The sequence below is a fragment of the Hemitrygon akajei genome, chromosome 12, assembly GCF_048418815.1.
Source record: "Hemitrygon akajei chromosome 12, sHemAka1.3, whole genome shotgun sequence".
NCBI classification, from domain to species: Eukaryota; Metazoa; Chordata; class Chondrichthyes; order Myliobatiformes; family Dasyatidae; genus Hemitrygon; species Hemitrygon akajei.
This window is the reverse complement of record NC_133135.1, coordinates 79,610,236-79,628,415: the sequence shown is the minus strand read 5'-3', so window position 1 is coordinate 79,628,415 and position 18,180 is coordinate 79,610,236. Positions and strand designations below refer to the sequence as shown.

General features: G+C 38.2%; 1 protein-coding gene across 1 annotated transcript in view; it reads right to left on the bottom strand.

Moving 5' to 3' along the window:
* Positions 1-862: 862 nt before the first annotated feature.
* dnm3a (dynamin 3a) overlaps positions 863-18,180 on the bottom strand; it is a 217,368-nt gene continuing 200,050 nt past the window's right edge. The window contains exon 20 of the mRNA XM_073063584.1: positions 863-1,040. Within this exon, the coding sequence (XP_072919685.1) occupies positions 1,001-1,040 (40 nt within the window). The 3' untranslated portion in view covers positions 863-1,000. The remainder of the gene's footprint in view (positions 1,041-18,180) is intronic.

Here is an 18,180-nt window from a genome sequence, read left to right as displayed (position 1 = left end):
ACAGATGTCTTTGATAATAAGTGATACCGAAATTAAGGAAGGCATTTTTGTTGGTCCACAAATCAAGAAGAAAGTCATCAGTGACAGGCAATTCAAAGACTTCCAGTGGGAGCAGAGAAAATCACATGAAGACATTCGAGGATGTTGTTAGAAATGTTCATGGCAACTGCAGTGCACCAAACTACGTGCAGCTAGTTGACAACAACAATCATGAAGCGCAACATGTCACTAAAGATTAATTTTCTGCATTGCCATGTAGACTTCTTCCCTGCAAATCTTGGCACTGTCAGTGATAAGCACGGTGAAAGATTTCACCGGGACATTGTGGTCATGGAGAAATGGTATCAGGGCACCTGGAATCCATTAATGCTGGCAGATTTTTGTTGAGTACAAACAAAAATCATCAACAAAACATTTTTCGCTTAGTTGAACTATTGTAAAGCATCAGCATTGTTACGCAACTTTGGCCCACCATGTCTCCATCAACTATCAAGTAACCATCTACACTGATCCCATTTACCAGCAGTAGGTCAGTAGCTTTTCATCCCTTGGTAATTCAAGTGCTCATTCAGATATTTCTGGGAAGTTTTGAGGGCCTCTGTCTTCATCATTCCTTCAGGTGGTGTGTTCCAGATTCCAAAAACCTCTGTGCTACCAGGATGTTTTCTATTATCTAACTTAATTGTTCACCTCATAGCTTTGCAGATCAGGATTTCCTTCAGACTTCTCCACTTCAAGGAAGATAAACCCAGCCTATCCAGTTTCACCTTACAACTAAAACCTAGGCAATCTGTGGCCACGTGAAAAATTTTTATGCCTATCAGGTAACAACAAAAATCAAAATTTCCAAGACAAAGGCACATTACAATATAGAATAGAGTTGGATTTATTGCCAGCATAAAATTAACATTATATACATGAAAAATAGTGCAATAGATGAGACAAAACACCAGAAATACAAATACAATATAAACATGAATACAGAGCTAAATCAGTGTCTTTATAAAGTTGGTCTTCCAGGAACTGCTGGAGGGGGCCGCCTAAACATTAAAACAGAAAATATAGATGTAAGTCCTGGATGAAAATACATACTACACAAAGTGAAAACAAAGAAGATTAATGTGATCAGCCAAATGCTAATATGAGTATTAGGATAGCTAAACATTAAATTTGTATGTTCTTATTTGCACTGTGCACAACCAGGTACGGAAAGACTCCAACAATAGCACAGAATCATCATTTTGTTCATGACATTATGGTCTGGCAATATCTCCAGAGAAACAAAATCAAAGTCTCCAGTCGATCTTTCACCAGAACTAAGGAGAAAAAATATCTAATCGACAATAAACAACAATGAAAGCCAAGCAAAAGGGGACAGTGGGCGATGTTAGTGGGGTAAAGATGTCCACAACAACAGGGAAGGTAGGAATGATTAAGTAATGAAGGAGATAATACAGCAAGGCAAAACAAGGTGGTAACGAGACAGGAAATAAATCCGTCCAGCTGCAGCTGGAATAAGCCTTCAGAATGCCACCATACTGATGGAGGAGGTTGATCTATTGAGTGTTAAGGCTGATGGTTATGAATATGGGGGGAGGACACTATCATGGTTTAAAAGGGAATGGAAAGAGTAAGGACACATTTAAGGATATATTTACCATTGAGGAAGAGAGTCTTCAATTGAGGAGAAAAGGAAGCTGTATCACAAATACCAGAATGAAAAGAGGCATCTATGGAAAGTAACACTTAGAGAATAGAATTTAGCTTGAGAGGAAGCAGAACAGGAGGATGTGCCATTAGAACAGTTGTGGCAACTAATGAACATGAGATACTGGTGGATAACCTACCCCATAAATGGAAACAGAAGAAAATTAAATTGGTGCTAGGTCAAAGGAGAGAACAATCGTCTAGGAGGAAAATCAATTCCAACTTTCCACTGAGGGAAGAGCATAATCATCTCTATTCTTTGATCTGTACTTGCTTGAAAACAGTTACTTCAGTAAGTTATTTCAGTTCTAATTCTAATCCAACTCTATTCCACCTGCAAAGTAAATTCTTTCTCTGTACAGCCGATCAATGAACTGCTATTTCCAGAATTAATTGTTTTTGGATTTTGATAAAATATACTTTGATGTGTTTGTTTTGTTATTTGTGAACTATTTCAGTAATGCTTGTGCAAAAAAGGAAGGCAAATGCATTCATTTTGAGAGGACTAAAAAATATGATGTAATGTTGAAACTTTATAAGACATTAGTTCAACTACATTTGGAGTATTGTGAACAGTTTTGGGCCCCACATCTAAGTAAAGATATGTTAGCATTGGAGAGGGTGCAGAGAAGGTTTAGGAGAATGATCCTGGGAATGAAAGGGCTAATGAATAAGAATTGTTTGATGATTCCAGGCCTGTACTCAATGGCGATTAGAAGAATGAGGGGGGAGCTCAGTGAAATCTACAGAATATTGAAAGGCTTAGATCAAATGGATGTGGAGAGTTTGTTTCAAATAGTGGGAGAGTCTAGTGCCAGAGGGCACAGTTTTAGAATAGAAAGATGTCCATTTAGAACAGAGGTGAGGAAGGATTTCTTTAGCCAGAGGGTGGTTTATCTGTGGAATTCATTCCCACAAGTGGCTGTGGAAGCCAATTCATGGAATATTTAAATCAAAATTGGTAAGTTCTTGATTAGTAAGAGCACCAAAAGTTACAGGGAGAAAGCAGCAAATGGGGTTGAGAGGAAAAACAAATCAGCCATGGTGGGGGAGACTTGATGGTTTGAATGGCCTAATTATGCTCTCAAAGCCATTACATAGGTTCAAGAAAAGTATGCACTTAAGACCATAATACCATGATATAGGAGCAGAATTAGACAATTCAGCCTATCAAGTCTGATCCACCATTTAATCACGGTTGATTTTTACAACCCCACTATCTCGCTTTCTCCCTATAACATTAAACCCTCTTACTAATCAAGAAACCATCAATCTCTTGCTTAAATACACCCAGTAACTTGGCCTTCACAGTCCCCTGTAGTAATGAATTTCACAGATTCACTATCCTCTGACTGAAGAAAGCATTCCTTATATCAGTTCTCCAGGAAATTGCCTTTATTCTGAGGCTGTACCCTTGAATGGAGATAGCATGTCCATGTCCACTCTACCCAAGACTTTCAGAATCCACTAAGTGGTACAGTATCAAGAAGCTAAGCACAAAATTTATAGCTCATGAAATGAAGTTTAAATTTCTGGAACTACATTCTTAGAAAATATCATGCTGGATTTAATAACTTCTGGCATCTCTTCCTATGGGTAGGAGTCTACAAAAATGGTTCATTTTTCAATAACTTATTCATTATTTCCAACCAGAGTGCAGCAATATTATTAGTGACAGGGAACCACCCACACATTTCATACTGCAAATTGTTCTAGGACATGGACCATCTCTGAAACCAAATGATCTGGGCCTGCTTGGAGTAATGTAGAAATATGTAACATTAAATCTAATTTAATAGTTCATTGAAATTTACTGAAATGAGTTGAAATAGTTGTGTTTGAGAGCTGTAGTCAGCAGCTGGATAGTGAAAGGTTTTGCCATTGGTTTCACAGCAGGATGGGTGAGACTTCAGTCTCAGCAGTGGCAGATACTAAAACTTTTTGGCTTTGATCATCAGTTCTCAAATTGGTAAACAGATGTTTCTGTCCAACTTTAGAAAACCAAATGTCATGCTCCATCTTCTGCACTGTCTCAGCTTTGTTGGAATGGTTTCAAAGACTCCCCCGTTGAAATTAAGCGAGACTTTTTAAAAAAGCTTCAGTGGAATTAACAGCAACATTTGAACAATTCCCTTTACTGAATGGTGGCATTCTTAAAAAGACGTTTTTAAATTGTAGAGTTTTCAATTAAATCAAGCATCATGTAAACTTCAATAACCCAAAACACCAAATCTGCATTGAGGATAACTCAGTTTTCTTGCACATACACTTTGCAAAATAAACCTTCCAGCTAATGAATAAGTGACAACTATGATAAACTATGTTAAAAGTTACTGGGAGCATTTTATTACGGAAAGTCAAGTGAGCTGGGGAAAGGATTTTAAGACATGCTACTCGCACGTACTCTTCTTTTGCCTTTCATTACTTTATGTAACAACAAGCATTACTCATTACCACATTTTTCATTAGTTAAAAGATGGAAAACAGCACTGGTTGGTTTGCATGCCATGGCTTTGTCTTCTTAATTTAGTCAAGATGAGTCTGGCGCCTGTACAATAGTGGTCTGATTGAATGAAGGGAGAGCTTTCTGACTGAAAGAGCCAGGAAAAAGAGCCCTGCATTAAATGTATGATTTTACACTCCTCCCCTATCCCTTCCCCCTTCTGCAAGCTTGAATGGAATGCAAGGGGCCTCCTCCCACAGCAAGGCATCCGCAAGTTTTCCAAGCCAGGCTCTGAAAAGTAATTTGCTTGACATTTTATGCTATTCTGCTGCTCAAAAAAAAATCCAACAATTGCCCATTTTACAAACTAAGCAACTTTTGCTGGTCAATATATACCTATCAGCCCATTAATCTAGAATGCTTCTTGTAAATTTCAGGAGGTGAGCTTTAAGCTTCAGTTCACTTTTGAAAAAAATGTTAAACACACAAATTTAAGCACAACCCGACAATTTCTTTGGTGAGTTTTGCTGTCTAGAATACATTTGGCCCAGACCATATGGTTCTCTGCTGGTGCACTTTTAAGGTTCATTTCTTGCTCACTTTCACATGAGGGATAAAAGTTCGGGAAAAAATAGGCAAGCAGTAATCTATCAAATGTTTTAAATTAACAATTTTTATTGTAATTTTCACCGATGAAGTATATGTCTAAATCTTGTGTTTTTGAGAGCTGTTTGCAGAATCATTAAACTTTCCATTGAAAAAGGAGGCAGGTAAAAGTTGGGATCCAGAGGGATATGAGTCCCTTCATCTAAATCACTGGTATAAATTGTGAATAATTGATGCACACACACTGATCTGCATAGAGTGTAAAGAATATGCTTGAAATATCAGTTCCTATAAAAATGTATGTTAACAGCGATGCTGTAAGATGTTACAAGCCTACCACAAAAATCCCCTGGGTTCTTTCAGGCAGCACAGGCAATATTACTCAATTGGTACGAGTGAGGTGAACAATGAAGTGCCTCCAGGGGGAGCTCCTACCTATGTGGAAAATGAAAATACAGTCCACTCCCAGAAACATCTGGATGTCAATCAAGATTCATTCCTTCTAAATATCTTTCAAGCAAATATTTTCTCTAACCAGTGTAATAACTGATTGATGCATTCATAGCAATAAGGAAAAAATATGTACACCTTCTTCACTGTGCACTCCATAGAAACAGATATATTATGAGCTATTCCTCTTCCCACCCTGTCTCTTGCAAAAAGGCTATCCCCTTCTCACAATTCCTCCGTCTCCGCCGCATCTGCTCTTATTGGAGTATAAAAGTATAAATTTTAAACTTGCTATTTGCTATGCATGTACCCAATTTAGTAGGAGATTGAAATCTTAAGAATGTAGAAGACAATGGTGTGTTAATGAGAGGTAGCTAAGAGATGTAGATTAGAACATGATTAAGTCAATGGGTAGAAACAATAGTGGCAGGATGTACGTGTGATACGCAACTATAGACTATAGATATGCTAATGCAACTGGACCAGGAGATTGCTATAAAAAATGCTATGTCCAAAGGATCGGTGGGCAATCAGCGACTAGTTCAATGACTGTCTCAGCTTTGATTTGCAAATTAAAGTTTAACCCTTCTTGAAGAATCTTCTCCGTCTCCTGGTCATTTGTGGGGCACGAGAAACCACAACACTCTCAGGATGAGGCTTTTCATTCCAGGACGAAGGAGATGTCTTCCTTTTTTAAACATAGGGGCTTCCCTTCGTCCACTATCAACTCTGCTCTCAAACACATCTCTCCCATTTCCCACACATCTGCCCTCACCCCATCCACCCACCACCCCACTCGGGATAGGGTTCCCCTTGTCCTTACCTACCACCCCACCAGCCTCCAGGTCCAACGTATAATTCTCCGTAACTTCCGCCACCTCCAATGGGATCCCACTACCAAACACATTTTCCCTCCCCCCCCTTCTGCTTTTCGCAGGGATCGCTCCCTACACGACTCCCTTGTCCACTCGTTCCCCCCCATCCCTTCCCACCGATCTCCCTCCTGGCACTTATCCTTGTAAATGGAACAAGTGCTACACCTGCCCTTACACTTCCTCCCTCACCACCATTCAGGGCCCCAGACAGTCCTTCCAGGTGAGGCAACACTTCACCTGTGAGTCAGCTGGTGTGTTATACTGTGTCCGGTGCTTATATATTGGTGAGACCCGACGCAGACTGGGAGACCGTTTCGCTGAACACCTATGCTCGGTCCGCCAGAAAAAGCAGGATCTCCCAGTGGCCATACATTTTAATTCCACGTCCCATTCCCATTCTGATATGTCTATCCATGGCCTCCTCTATTGTCAAACTGAATCCAAACTCAGGTTGGAGGAACAACACCTTATATACCGGCCGGGTAGCCTCCAACCTGATGGCATGAACACTGGCTTCTCTAACTTCTGTTAATGCCCCTCCTCCCCTTCTTACCCCATCCCTGACATATTTAGTTGTTTGCCTGTTCTCCATCTCCCTCTGGTGCTCCCCCCCCTCCTTTCTTTCTCCTGAGGCCTCCCATCCCATGATCCTTTCCCTTTTCCAGCTCTGTATCACTTTCGCCAATCACCTTTCCAGCTCTTAGATTCATCCCACCCCCTCCGGTCTTCTCCTATTATTTCGCATTTCCCCCTCCCCCCACTACTTTCAAATCTCTTACTATCTTTTCTTTCGGTTAGTCCTGACGAAGGGTCTCGGCCCGAAACGTCGACAGCGCTTCTCCCTATCCATGCTGCCTGGCCTGCTGTGTTCCACCAGCATTTTGTGTATGTTGTTGTTTGAATTTCCAGCATCTGCAGATTTCCTCGTGTTTGCATATTATGAGCTTATGCTCTTAACAAGTATTTGTATCAACACTAATCATAGAGTCATAGAAAATTACAGCACAGAAACAGGTCATTTGGCCCAGCTAGTCCATGCTAAACCATTTAAACTGCCTAGTCCCATTGACCTGCACCTGGTCCACAGCCCTCCATACCATTTCCATCCATGCACGTATCCAAAATTCTTTTAAGTGTTGAAATCAAAATTACATTCATCACTTGCGCTAGCAGCTGAATCCATACTCTCACCATTCTCTGAGAGAAGAAGTTTCCCCTCGTGTTCACCTTAAACATTTCTCCTTTCACCCTTAACCCATGACCTCCAGCTGTAATCTCACCCAGCATCAGAGGAAAAATCCTGCTTGCAATGACCCTATCTATACCCATCATAATGTTGAATACCTCTATCGAATCTCCCTTCAATATTCTATGTTATAGGGAATAAAGTCCTAACCTATTCAATCTTTCCCTATAACTTAGGTCCTCCAGACCTGGCAACATCCTTGTAAATTTTCACTGTACTCTTTCAATCTCATTTACATCTTTCTTGTCGGCAGGCCACCAAAACTGCACATAATACTCCAAATTAGGCCTCACCAACATCTTATACAACTTCAACATAACATCCCAACTCCTGCACTTAGAACTTTGATCTATGAAGGCCAATGTGCCACAACCTTTCTTTACAACCCTGTCTACCTGTGACACCATTTTCAATAAATTCAATAAATTCTAAACCTGTACTCCCTGGCTGGTCCTCCCAAAGTGCAACCCCTCTCTCTTGTCTGCATTAAATTCCATCAGCCATTTTTCGACCCATTTTTCCAGCTGATCCAGATCTTGATGAAAGCTTTGATAGACTTCCTCACTGTCCACTGCATCCCCAGTCTTGGCATCATCTGTAAATTTCCTGATCCAGTTAAACAATTATCATTCAGATCATTGATATAGATGACAAACAATAGCAGACTCAACATCAATCCCTATGGCATTCCACCAGTCACAAGTCAGAGAGGCAACCATCTACTACCATCACTGGTTTCTCCCGCAAAGCCAATACCTAATCCAGTTTACTACCTCATCTTGAAAGCCAAGCAAATGAACCTTCTTGACCAACCTCTCATGAAGGGACCTTGTCAAATGCCTTGTTAAAGTCCATGTAGACAAGATCCACTACCTTGCTTTCATCAACTTTCCTGGTAACTTCCTCGAAAAATTCTGTAAGATTGGTTAGATATGATGTACCAACAATGCCTACTCTTGGGTAATTAACACATTTTAGTGACCTTGATAGATTATACATCCTGATAGAGCCAAACCTCAGTGATGTAACAACTAAACCCAATCTTATTAATCTAAAATTGTCTGATTATTGTCTTTTCAACATTGTAATAAATATTTTATATCTGTACCACTAAAAATATGCATTGGATAACATAATAAAAGTTAATAAAGTAAAATATTTGTCTTGCTGCACTGCATAGCATTCCCTAAAGTGAATATGTAATTCATTTGAAGCCTTTTTTTCACATTGTTTCTTGAAAGCATTTAAATAAGGATGAAATGGAAAGTCACTTTCTGATTTCTCTCTGAATCATATTTTACCTCCACTCCCAACTCAGTACATTAAATACAATGCCCTCAGCCTAAGAAGTGCCTCCCTACACATCTTCATCCATTTCTCCCACTTTGAGACATATTTTAATCAATGGTTTGGCCATCTGTTTTAAAATCTTGTCATAAAAGAACATACAAGATTCTGCTTTTTGAGGTTCTTTCACTATTCAGTAAGATCATAGTGATGATGATCTAGCTCAGACCCTGATTACTGATTTTCTCACCATCCAAAAATTCATTGATTTCTATCTTGAATATAATCCTAGTCTAAATCTTCCATTTATCTTTGGAAAATATCAGGAACATTAGTTTATTAAAAACTTCAGTGTGTAAGATCATACATTGTGAGCATAATTATTGAACCAACTCAATGTGTGGTTTGACAAAGCTGTTCCAGTTTAAGCAAGCTTTTCTTAAATTTATGCCCAAATGGCTCAATATTCTATTTGCTTTGTTAACTACTGCTCTGCAATGATTTTGAGCATATGGTGTGCAATGGCAGATTAAGTTTCATTTGGACAACCGTCAAATAGTTGACATTCATTTGAAATGTCAATACCAGCCTTCCCTTTTAGTCTCTCATCCTGTAATTCTAATTCTGCTTCTACTTCCTGAGGTTCAAGCTTCACTTCTGGTTTAGGTCATTATCTAAAGCTATATATGAATGATGATGCTATTCAAGCCACCTTATCAGCTCCATCCACCAGATAATTAGTCATTCTGATCAAGGCATTCACTCATTCTGGAATAATTCTCAGGGTTTTACCTCTACCACACTTCAAATCAGACTCACTTAGTTCCCTTGTACAATAGAGAAAAGTGAGCAATGCTATGTTTTCCTACATCAGTGAATTGTGTTATCTTAATTAATCTAAATAACTTCTAACTAGCACCTTGCAGTGTGGCTTTCTGAATGCCTTGGAATATGCTTATGAATCTAACTTTTATTTAGTATTGTCCTTACGTATGTGCTTGAGTGGTGGGTTAATGTCAGATTACTCTTGAGAAATGCAGGAGATTGGAATTAGGAGCAACAATGTAAAGGACAAGTTTGGCCACAGAGTGGCAAAAAGCCTGCCACAAAATAACCATCAGCACACAGCATAGCTTTATCAGCACACAGTGAAGTAAACAGATATACCTTATGAAGTAAACAGATTTCAAGAATTTATTTCAAGAGTTCGAACTATTTCAAGAAATCTGTCCCGCTGTATTAGATCTTTTACTATTCATCCAGAGTTAATATTCTAGCTATGTCCTCTGTCTTTGAACTGAATAATCAATTCTCCAAAGTGCTGGATATGTTTTCCTTTCTTTCTCAAAGTCTGCCTGCATGCTTCATAAACTTTACAAATATCACCTTCTATACAATCAACACATTTGAGAGGACAAAGTGCTGCAAGGTAACATTCTAGTAAGTGACACTGTGAGTGGACAGGACATTCTTTTTGCAACTGTGGTGTTTAGCTTGGAGTTTAAATGCTCATTTACAGCAAGTAATGTTATCATTTTCTGAAACTCTATTATAAGATTTAATAATAAAAAGATGGGTCACCAGTTCCTGGCCCTACAACTCTAGACTTGATAAATATGCAGCAACTCTTAATTTCTCTTTTCCCTTTTTACTTTGCACTCCTCATGCTATATCAATACATGTATCTATAGTTCAAGCTCAAATTCAAATTCCCAATATTTTATTCTCTTTACCAGGCAATCTTATTACCGCAATTGATTTCACTTTAATATGGACACAAAATACAGGATGTCCTTTGTTCAGTTCTCTATAAATTTCTAAATTAGGTTCAGCACTAGTGTACTGTACAATTCCAGATAAATGTCACCAATTGCTACTAATTTAAGTCTATAGTAAGCAGCAGATCAAAATCAGTGGCATGATTTGAACCTGTAATTGGATTCTGTCATGTGCTGAAATGACTTACACAATATCCAACTAATCTAGGCATGCAGGAACTGTATTCACAACCTTTTGGAATATTTTTATCATTTGACCTGTCAACCTTGTTAAGAAACAGAAATCAACTGGAAAGACACAGCAAGACATGAACAGCTTTATTCAATGGTGATTTGAAAAAGCAACTAATAAAATCCAATTTAATTAATTCACTTAGCATGCAATAATATTGAGAATTAACACATTTTCAAATAAATGGATCATCTTCCTTTGAAAAATATCTTCTCAGTGAACACCCTAAAACCTAAGCCTAGCCTTTGTAAAGTTTGATTTCAAGGTGTTTGACAAGTTTATCCCTGTCTTGTTTAACCTTCTCTTCACAAACTGGACATAAACATGATGCTGGGTGTGAAGAGTCTATTGCTCACAGAGAGTTTCTTATTGTTTACAACCTTTAAAGAACCATTTCCAAACCTAGTTCCATGTGCCTTATTTAACCACTTTTCACCTGGGGCTATTTTGTTAAAACTTAACAGAAACATTTGCTCTAAAATCCAAATTCACTCAGTGGAAAAATGGTCAAAATAAAATAAACATAGCAATCAATCCCATTCTTCTTTTCAAATTTGTCTCCAGGTCTTGGCTTTTCTCTGATTACTGCATGAAAGCACTAGACTAATTAAATAGAATAAGTATGCGAGAAATATTAGCGGATCAGGCTACATAGCCCGAGTCTTGTACAACATTGAATAAGAATATGGTTAATAGGGTCATGACCTCAACTTCATGTTTCATCCTGTTACCCATAATACTCCCCACATAACAAAACTCCATCCTGGACTTCAAATTGTACAGTATTGTAGCCTCCATTACTCTCTGGGTAGTAAATTCAATAAATTCATGTTCCACTCAAATCTTTGTTTCAACCGAGCAATCCCTGACTCTGAATTTATGCTCCCTCATTCAAGATTGCCTCTCTCAGCATCTAACTTCTGATAAGAAACTTATATGAACTAATAAGACCATCTCTCATTCTTCTGAACTCCAATAGCTAAACAGCAGAACCACTAAATTGTTCTTTATAAGATAATCACTCATTCTGTATATCAACCTAGTGAATCTTCTCTGAACTGCTGCCGGTGTATGTACAACCCTCCTTAAATAACAGACTGGAATTGCAAGTGTAGTCTAATTAAAGTTCCTCACAATTCGAGTAAGGCTTCTCTATTTTAAGCTCTATCCAAATTGCAACTAAGGCCAACATTCTACTTGCAATCTGTAAATCCATGAAATCAACAGTACTTGTGTGTTCTCAGTCCATGTTTCATGTATGAATACACCCAGCTCCATGTGTACAACAGGATTCTGTAGTCTTTTTCCATTTATATCAATACTCTGCTTTGCATTCTTCTTACCAAAAACAGACACCTTGCTACACATATTCTGCCAAATGTTTGCCCACTTGTTAGACTTTCTGTTGCTTTCACAGTCTGCTTTCCACCCTACTGTCATATTGTCAGCAAAAATAGGTTACATTACACACAGTCCCATCATCTCAGTTACTCATATGGATTTCAGGTATTTGAGGACCCAACATCCATCTTAGAACTGCTGATCCATTGAGAAATTCTAAGCATTAGGATATCAAATTAAAATGCAGAACAGCAACCTAAACTACCAAGAAGATCAGAGAATTCACTGTGTGGCTCAGAGAATGATGAGATGGGAAAGTTTCTGATTCATAAGACACAGACACCAGGAATAGGAAATATGGGAGCATCATGCTTGGAAGTCTTCACTTAAATGAGGAGGCTGGACCAATGTCCCAGATAACAATTTAAATAAGTAGAATTGTCAAGTGGGCTTTAAATTAGTATGGGGTTGGGATTCAAATCAGATGTTACAGGTTTAAAGGTAAAAGGTGAGGCCACAGAGAAAATTTTCAGCCTGGGCAATGAACTGAAAGTGATACAGAAAAAGATGTTTTAACATCGATAGGTAGTGCATTGACAGACAAATTAGAATGGGTGGGCAGGCGGGGATAAAGTACAAAGCTTGGAGTTGATAGGTGGAAGTAATGAGGGCTGAAGACGAATAAGGAATCTGATAAGAGAGAACAGTGAACCATGGGAGAAAGGGAAGGAGGAGCAATACCAGACCGAGGTCATGGACAGATAAGAGAAGGGGTGCGAGAAGAGCCAGAAAGGAGAATGGAAAAAGGAGGGGGGGGGGAAATTACCAGCAATTTGAGTAATCAATATTCAAATAAAATAAAATCATTGGTTGAAATGTTTTACAATAATAGCAATATTATTGGTGACAGAATTAATGAAAAAGTAAGAAATATTTGCAGCAGGTGAATATAAAAATCCTTGGGGGGAGGGACTTTAATCAACATAAGCACTACCCAAATCAAAGAGGTAAACTTAGTCCTGAGGATGAGTTCATTATTTTTGTTTTATTTAGAGATACAGTACAGTAACAGGCCCTTGTAGCCCAATGAGTCCACACTGGACAATTGTACCCAGCTGACCAATTAACCTACTAACCCATACATCTTTGGCATGTGAGAAGTAACCAGAGCACTCGGAGGAAACCTATACTGTCATGGGGAGAACGTACAAATATCTAACCAAGAATGGCAGGAATTGAACCCAGTTCGCTGGCGCTGCAAAGCAATGTGCTAAGCACTACACTACCTTTGGGACTTTTTCGTTGAACAATACATAATGGAACTAGTCATAGCAGGGATAGTTAGGAGATTTGTAAAAGATCTTTAGGGAAAGGGTAAGGAATCACAAGAAAAATTTATGTGTTGTTTGGGAGAGACATTTGGAAATTATAATTGCACTTAACGCCAATTATATAGAGATGAGGGGTGTACTGGCCAAGGTAAATAGGGAAATTAGATTAAAAGCTTTGCCAGTTGATTAACAATGGCAAACACTAAGAAATAAATCAAAACTTAAAATAAATGCACATTAAGAAATAACTCCATAAAAATGTGATCCATCCATGGCTGTATACGGTTTATGAAAGCAATAGATAAAAATACATAAAATTTTAATAAGGAAACAACACTGACAGAAGACGATGATAACAGAATTTGAGAGCTTTCATAATAAAGTAAAAAGGAAGCGAGTTTTATAAATAAATGTCGACCCTGTAGAGCAGGGGTTGCCAACCTGGGGTCCATGACATAAAAGAGATTTGGAACCCCTGCTGTAGAGGCCATAACAGGAAAGTATAATGGGAAATAAAGATATGGCTAAGGTATTAAGCAAAACTTATTAGAACTAGAGAGAACAACTAAACTGGAGTATGGGCTAATGATAGCAAGGAATTTAACTCATTTATTATTATTTTCACTGATAAAGTGCAGAAGAAATTAAGATTTCTAAATTTCTGCCCAATTGTATTTACCACAGTTTTCTAAGAGAGGCTGCTGCAGAGATAGTTGTGATGATTTTCTGAGGTTAGCCAGATCCCAGTATAATTTCAAAATAATAGAAGATAGTTAACATAATATTTCCAACAGAGGTGGCATAGAAAATGGAATTTAATATGGAAAAAGTGTGAAGTTATTCTCTTCATTAGAGAGAATGAAAAAAAAAGTTTTATTTTGTAAATCTGCTCAACATGAACAAATGATTGGATAGACAAAGATTCTGTTAATATGGTATCAAAAAAATTGAGCATGTTTCTGAGGGAGTGATTGAGTGGTCTTTAGTTGTTAATTAGGTAGGGCGGTCTGGTGCAAGGAATTTATATATTCCAGCACTGCCTTCCTTTATACCTAACTTGCCCAAATGGTGTCAATAGTTGTGCAAAGCCCACATTTTGTGTTTGGCAAGATTTTTGACCACAATTATGACCAGTAGTATTCACTTACAGAAGATCCAAACAAAAATACTTTGAAGAATGAGCTATACAGTTACAGGCAGAGAGCAAAACGATTTGCTGCAGAATAAACCTCAGGCAAACCAACTCAAATTGGCAAGTGATTTCAGCAGGTCCTCCTCAAAATTAAGTGGTCAGAAATTCCAGAATAATTTTTGCAAAATTATTAAGTATTTCTATGATCTTCAGACCAGAAACAAATCAAAAAAGGAGAAAGATATCTTTCAAAAGAGATGGCACTCATGGATGTTGCAGAGAGTCATCTGCAAGTGCACAAGTATTCTCTAGAATACTTGCACATTTGGAAAACTTGAAATGCAGCCAGCTGCCCCTTGCAGGTGAGGTTTCTCAAAATAAGAATGGACAACAAGGGAATTGGAGGACATAGAAAACCTCAGCTAATAATTGGATAAATTACATTAATGCTCATTATGTTGATTTACCAGCTGTAAGTGTGCACTTTTGTCCCTTGCCCTTTTCCAAATCCTGATGCAGGTGATTCCATCAAAAAAATACAAGTCCTTGATTACACTTTTTTAGATATTGCAAATGTTAGGCATGGGTAAAACCAACATCTGTTCATACTCTATGTTTTGCCTGAGGCAAACTCACAGAAGTGTGCGCAAGAATTTTGGATAATGCATGAAGTACACCAGGTTTGCAATATTAGTAATCTGAAAGCACCAATACAGAGAAATACAGAAAACACGACTTAAAGAACAAAGCTAATTATGGAACACAACTGTTTAACTTATTCACCTCACTTACACGTAGCAAAGCTCCACTGAATAAGTCTGATATTTGATTCTGGAGTTTTTGTGAAGAGGAAAGCAAATATGAGTTAATAATTTGGCTTGAGTTAAGTCTCTGAAATAAATCTGAAGCTATTGACATGGTACATTACGCATGGCTGGAAAGGACATACCCACATAAAGCAAAGCAAAACCAAAGATAGAAATTATGTAATAAATGATTCTGGAGTAAATTCAACTGTTGGGGGAAAATATCTTTTGTTCTATAGGACCCAAAACGGAGACAATACTTTCCTGTTGATTTTAGAAGTCATATTTAAGAGAATCAATCATGGGTTGGAAGTTAGAATTTCTAAAGCAATCTGGCCACATATTATCTTTTTGTCACTGTAACTGAAATTACAAGCAGGGCAAGCACTTCCAACAAATTCTTTTCTGTTTACTTGAGCTAGTCTTGCATGTGCTTGTAATGTAATATGTACAGGGCCTTCATAGTCTAATAGTTAGCAGAACAAGTGATTTCCTTTACTTCAGTTGTTTGGAAAGTATGAATCATGGAATCACTATCATATGACTTTATAATTATTTCACACTAAAGAATGGCATATTTACTTACCAGTTCATGACTCTTTCCCCATTATCCCTTCAAATTATGTTTCAAGTACCTACCAAATTCCTTTTGTTGTCACAATTGATTGTACTTCTACACTCTTTTACCCTTCCAGACCAAATCTTTTTGTATTATGGAATATCTTCCTCATTGGTTATTTGACAAATACCTCCAAACTATGCTCTCTTTTTTTAATATTACAGGTCGACATTCTATAATCCGGCACCATTGGGACCTGAGGAGTGCCGGATTAGTGAAAATGCCGAATTACAGAAGGATCACATTAAGCAATAGCTAACCGCCTCATTATACATTTAAAATATCATGTAAATCAGTACAAGTTAGATAATAATGAAACAGAAATATTAAATGAGTAGCAAGTTAAATTTTAATAAATTAATATACTGTACAGGCACAGATAAAATAAAGGGTACAGGTAAATGTACAGGAATTGACTTATACAGAACAGTTGAACACTTCTGGTTCTGAAGTGAGACATTTAATATACCTTCAAGCAAAGTTACATGTCTGCAAGTGTGGGGCTGTCAGGCTCATCAACATCTTCATCTTGAAAAACGAGTGAAGCATCAGGAACTGGTGCTGAAACTGGCACAACAGTTTCTTCAAAAACTGTTGATGTTGGTGGCAGCACATTTGGATGCGCAAAAGCAGAGGTCAGAGAAAGGAGGTCTTCTATACGCACATTTCACGCTACCGCCAGGCAGCCGGGGATTCAGTGCTGGGCTTTTCCCTCTTCACTCATAGTTACTGAGGGAATTCTCGTTAGTTTCTTTTCCTGTGCTTAGTAATATGCTTAAATTTAGCGGGTGGCCACGTCTGATCTGAGGTCATAGGCAGAAAAGAATGGTGCACCAGTCGGGCGATGCCGCAGGGCAGTGTGCGACTGCCGGCAGGCGGACAGACCAAGCGCGCGCCAGCTCCCCCGCCGCTGGTAGGTGCTGGGTGGCCACGCCTCACGCAAATGATATTAATAAATGCAGGAAAACAAGCAGGAAACACGCAAACAGATCTAGCACAACCAAAACAATGCACAGCAGATTGATGTGGTGGCCCAGGAAATTTAAAATTACAGTTGTGCGGAAAATTTGAACTCAGTGCCGGATTATCGAAGGAACTGGATTACAGATAGTTGAATTAGTGAAGATCGACTGTATCTTTTTAAAATAATTTACAAGATGTAGCCATAGTTGGCAAGGCTTTATTCCTAACTACTCTTGCGATGGTGGTGATGGTGAGTTGTATTACTTCTCTGATTACTGTTGTCTCCTCGTTTTTGTCTGTCAATAGGATCATTTTCCCTTTATTAACTGTGTGTACACCCTTTACAACACCCAAGAAGATGAGAGTGTCTTTAATTTCAAGACTGTGGGCATCATTGACATTGGCATTATTTGCCCCTTATTAATTGCCCTCAGAAGATAGGGATGCACCACTTCTTGAAATACTACAATCTGTGTTGAAGGCACTCCCACAGTAATATTAGGAGTTTGAGAATTCTGATCATGCAATGATGAAGGAGTGGTAATCAATATGCAAACAAAATTGGAGGTAACTTGAGGGTGGCAGTTTAACTAACTACTTGCTGCCCTTGTCCTAACTGATGAAGAACATAGGGTTTAAGGGGTGTTGCTGCAAAAGTTTTGTGATCTGTGCATGCTGTAACCACATAACATAATGGTGAAGTGAATGGATTTGTAGTTTGTGAGACACTGTTCAGAGAGACTACTCCATCCTTGATGACTCTGAGCTTTGAATATTGGAACGGGAAAATGTTTGCATGAAGACAAAGAACAGCAGAGATCCTGTGAGTTGAGAATTATGTAGGAAAAAGAAGGATACAAATGAGACAAGAAGCATTAATAAGATAAAAATGAGAGTAGAAGTAACAATACACGGTACTTTTCCAATTGCCACTGCAACAATGGAAGTCACACAGTTGAAATAGCTATCAAAAGGTTACCAAATCCAATTGTCATTGATTTGGTTTTAGTGAAATGAAGTAGCACTTAGAACGGCAGGAAAAGAGAAGACAGATTTTTTATTTCAAGATTTCTTTCTCATATTTCAGAAAGTATATTTATATGTATAGTGACTCATTCAACAGCATTGCAACTGCAGAGCTGGACAATATTATTCTTCAAGATTAAGTCCTCGAATTAATTGTGGTTTAAGAGTAAAAAAATGCATTTTACACTTTCCAAGTAAGTGTAAGAATTGTTTGGTCAGTTAGTTCCATGTTTTTCTGAAGAATGCTGCATGTTGGACTACATGCCCATCAAGAAGGAATAGCTTGCACTATTTCTTATCAGCCAAATATGGTGGAAGGGCAGGAGAGAAGAAAGAAG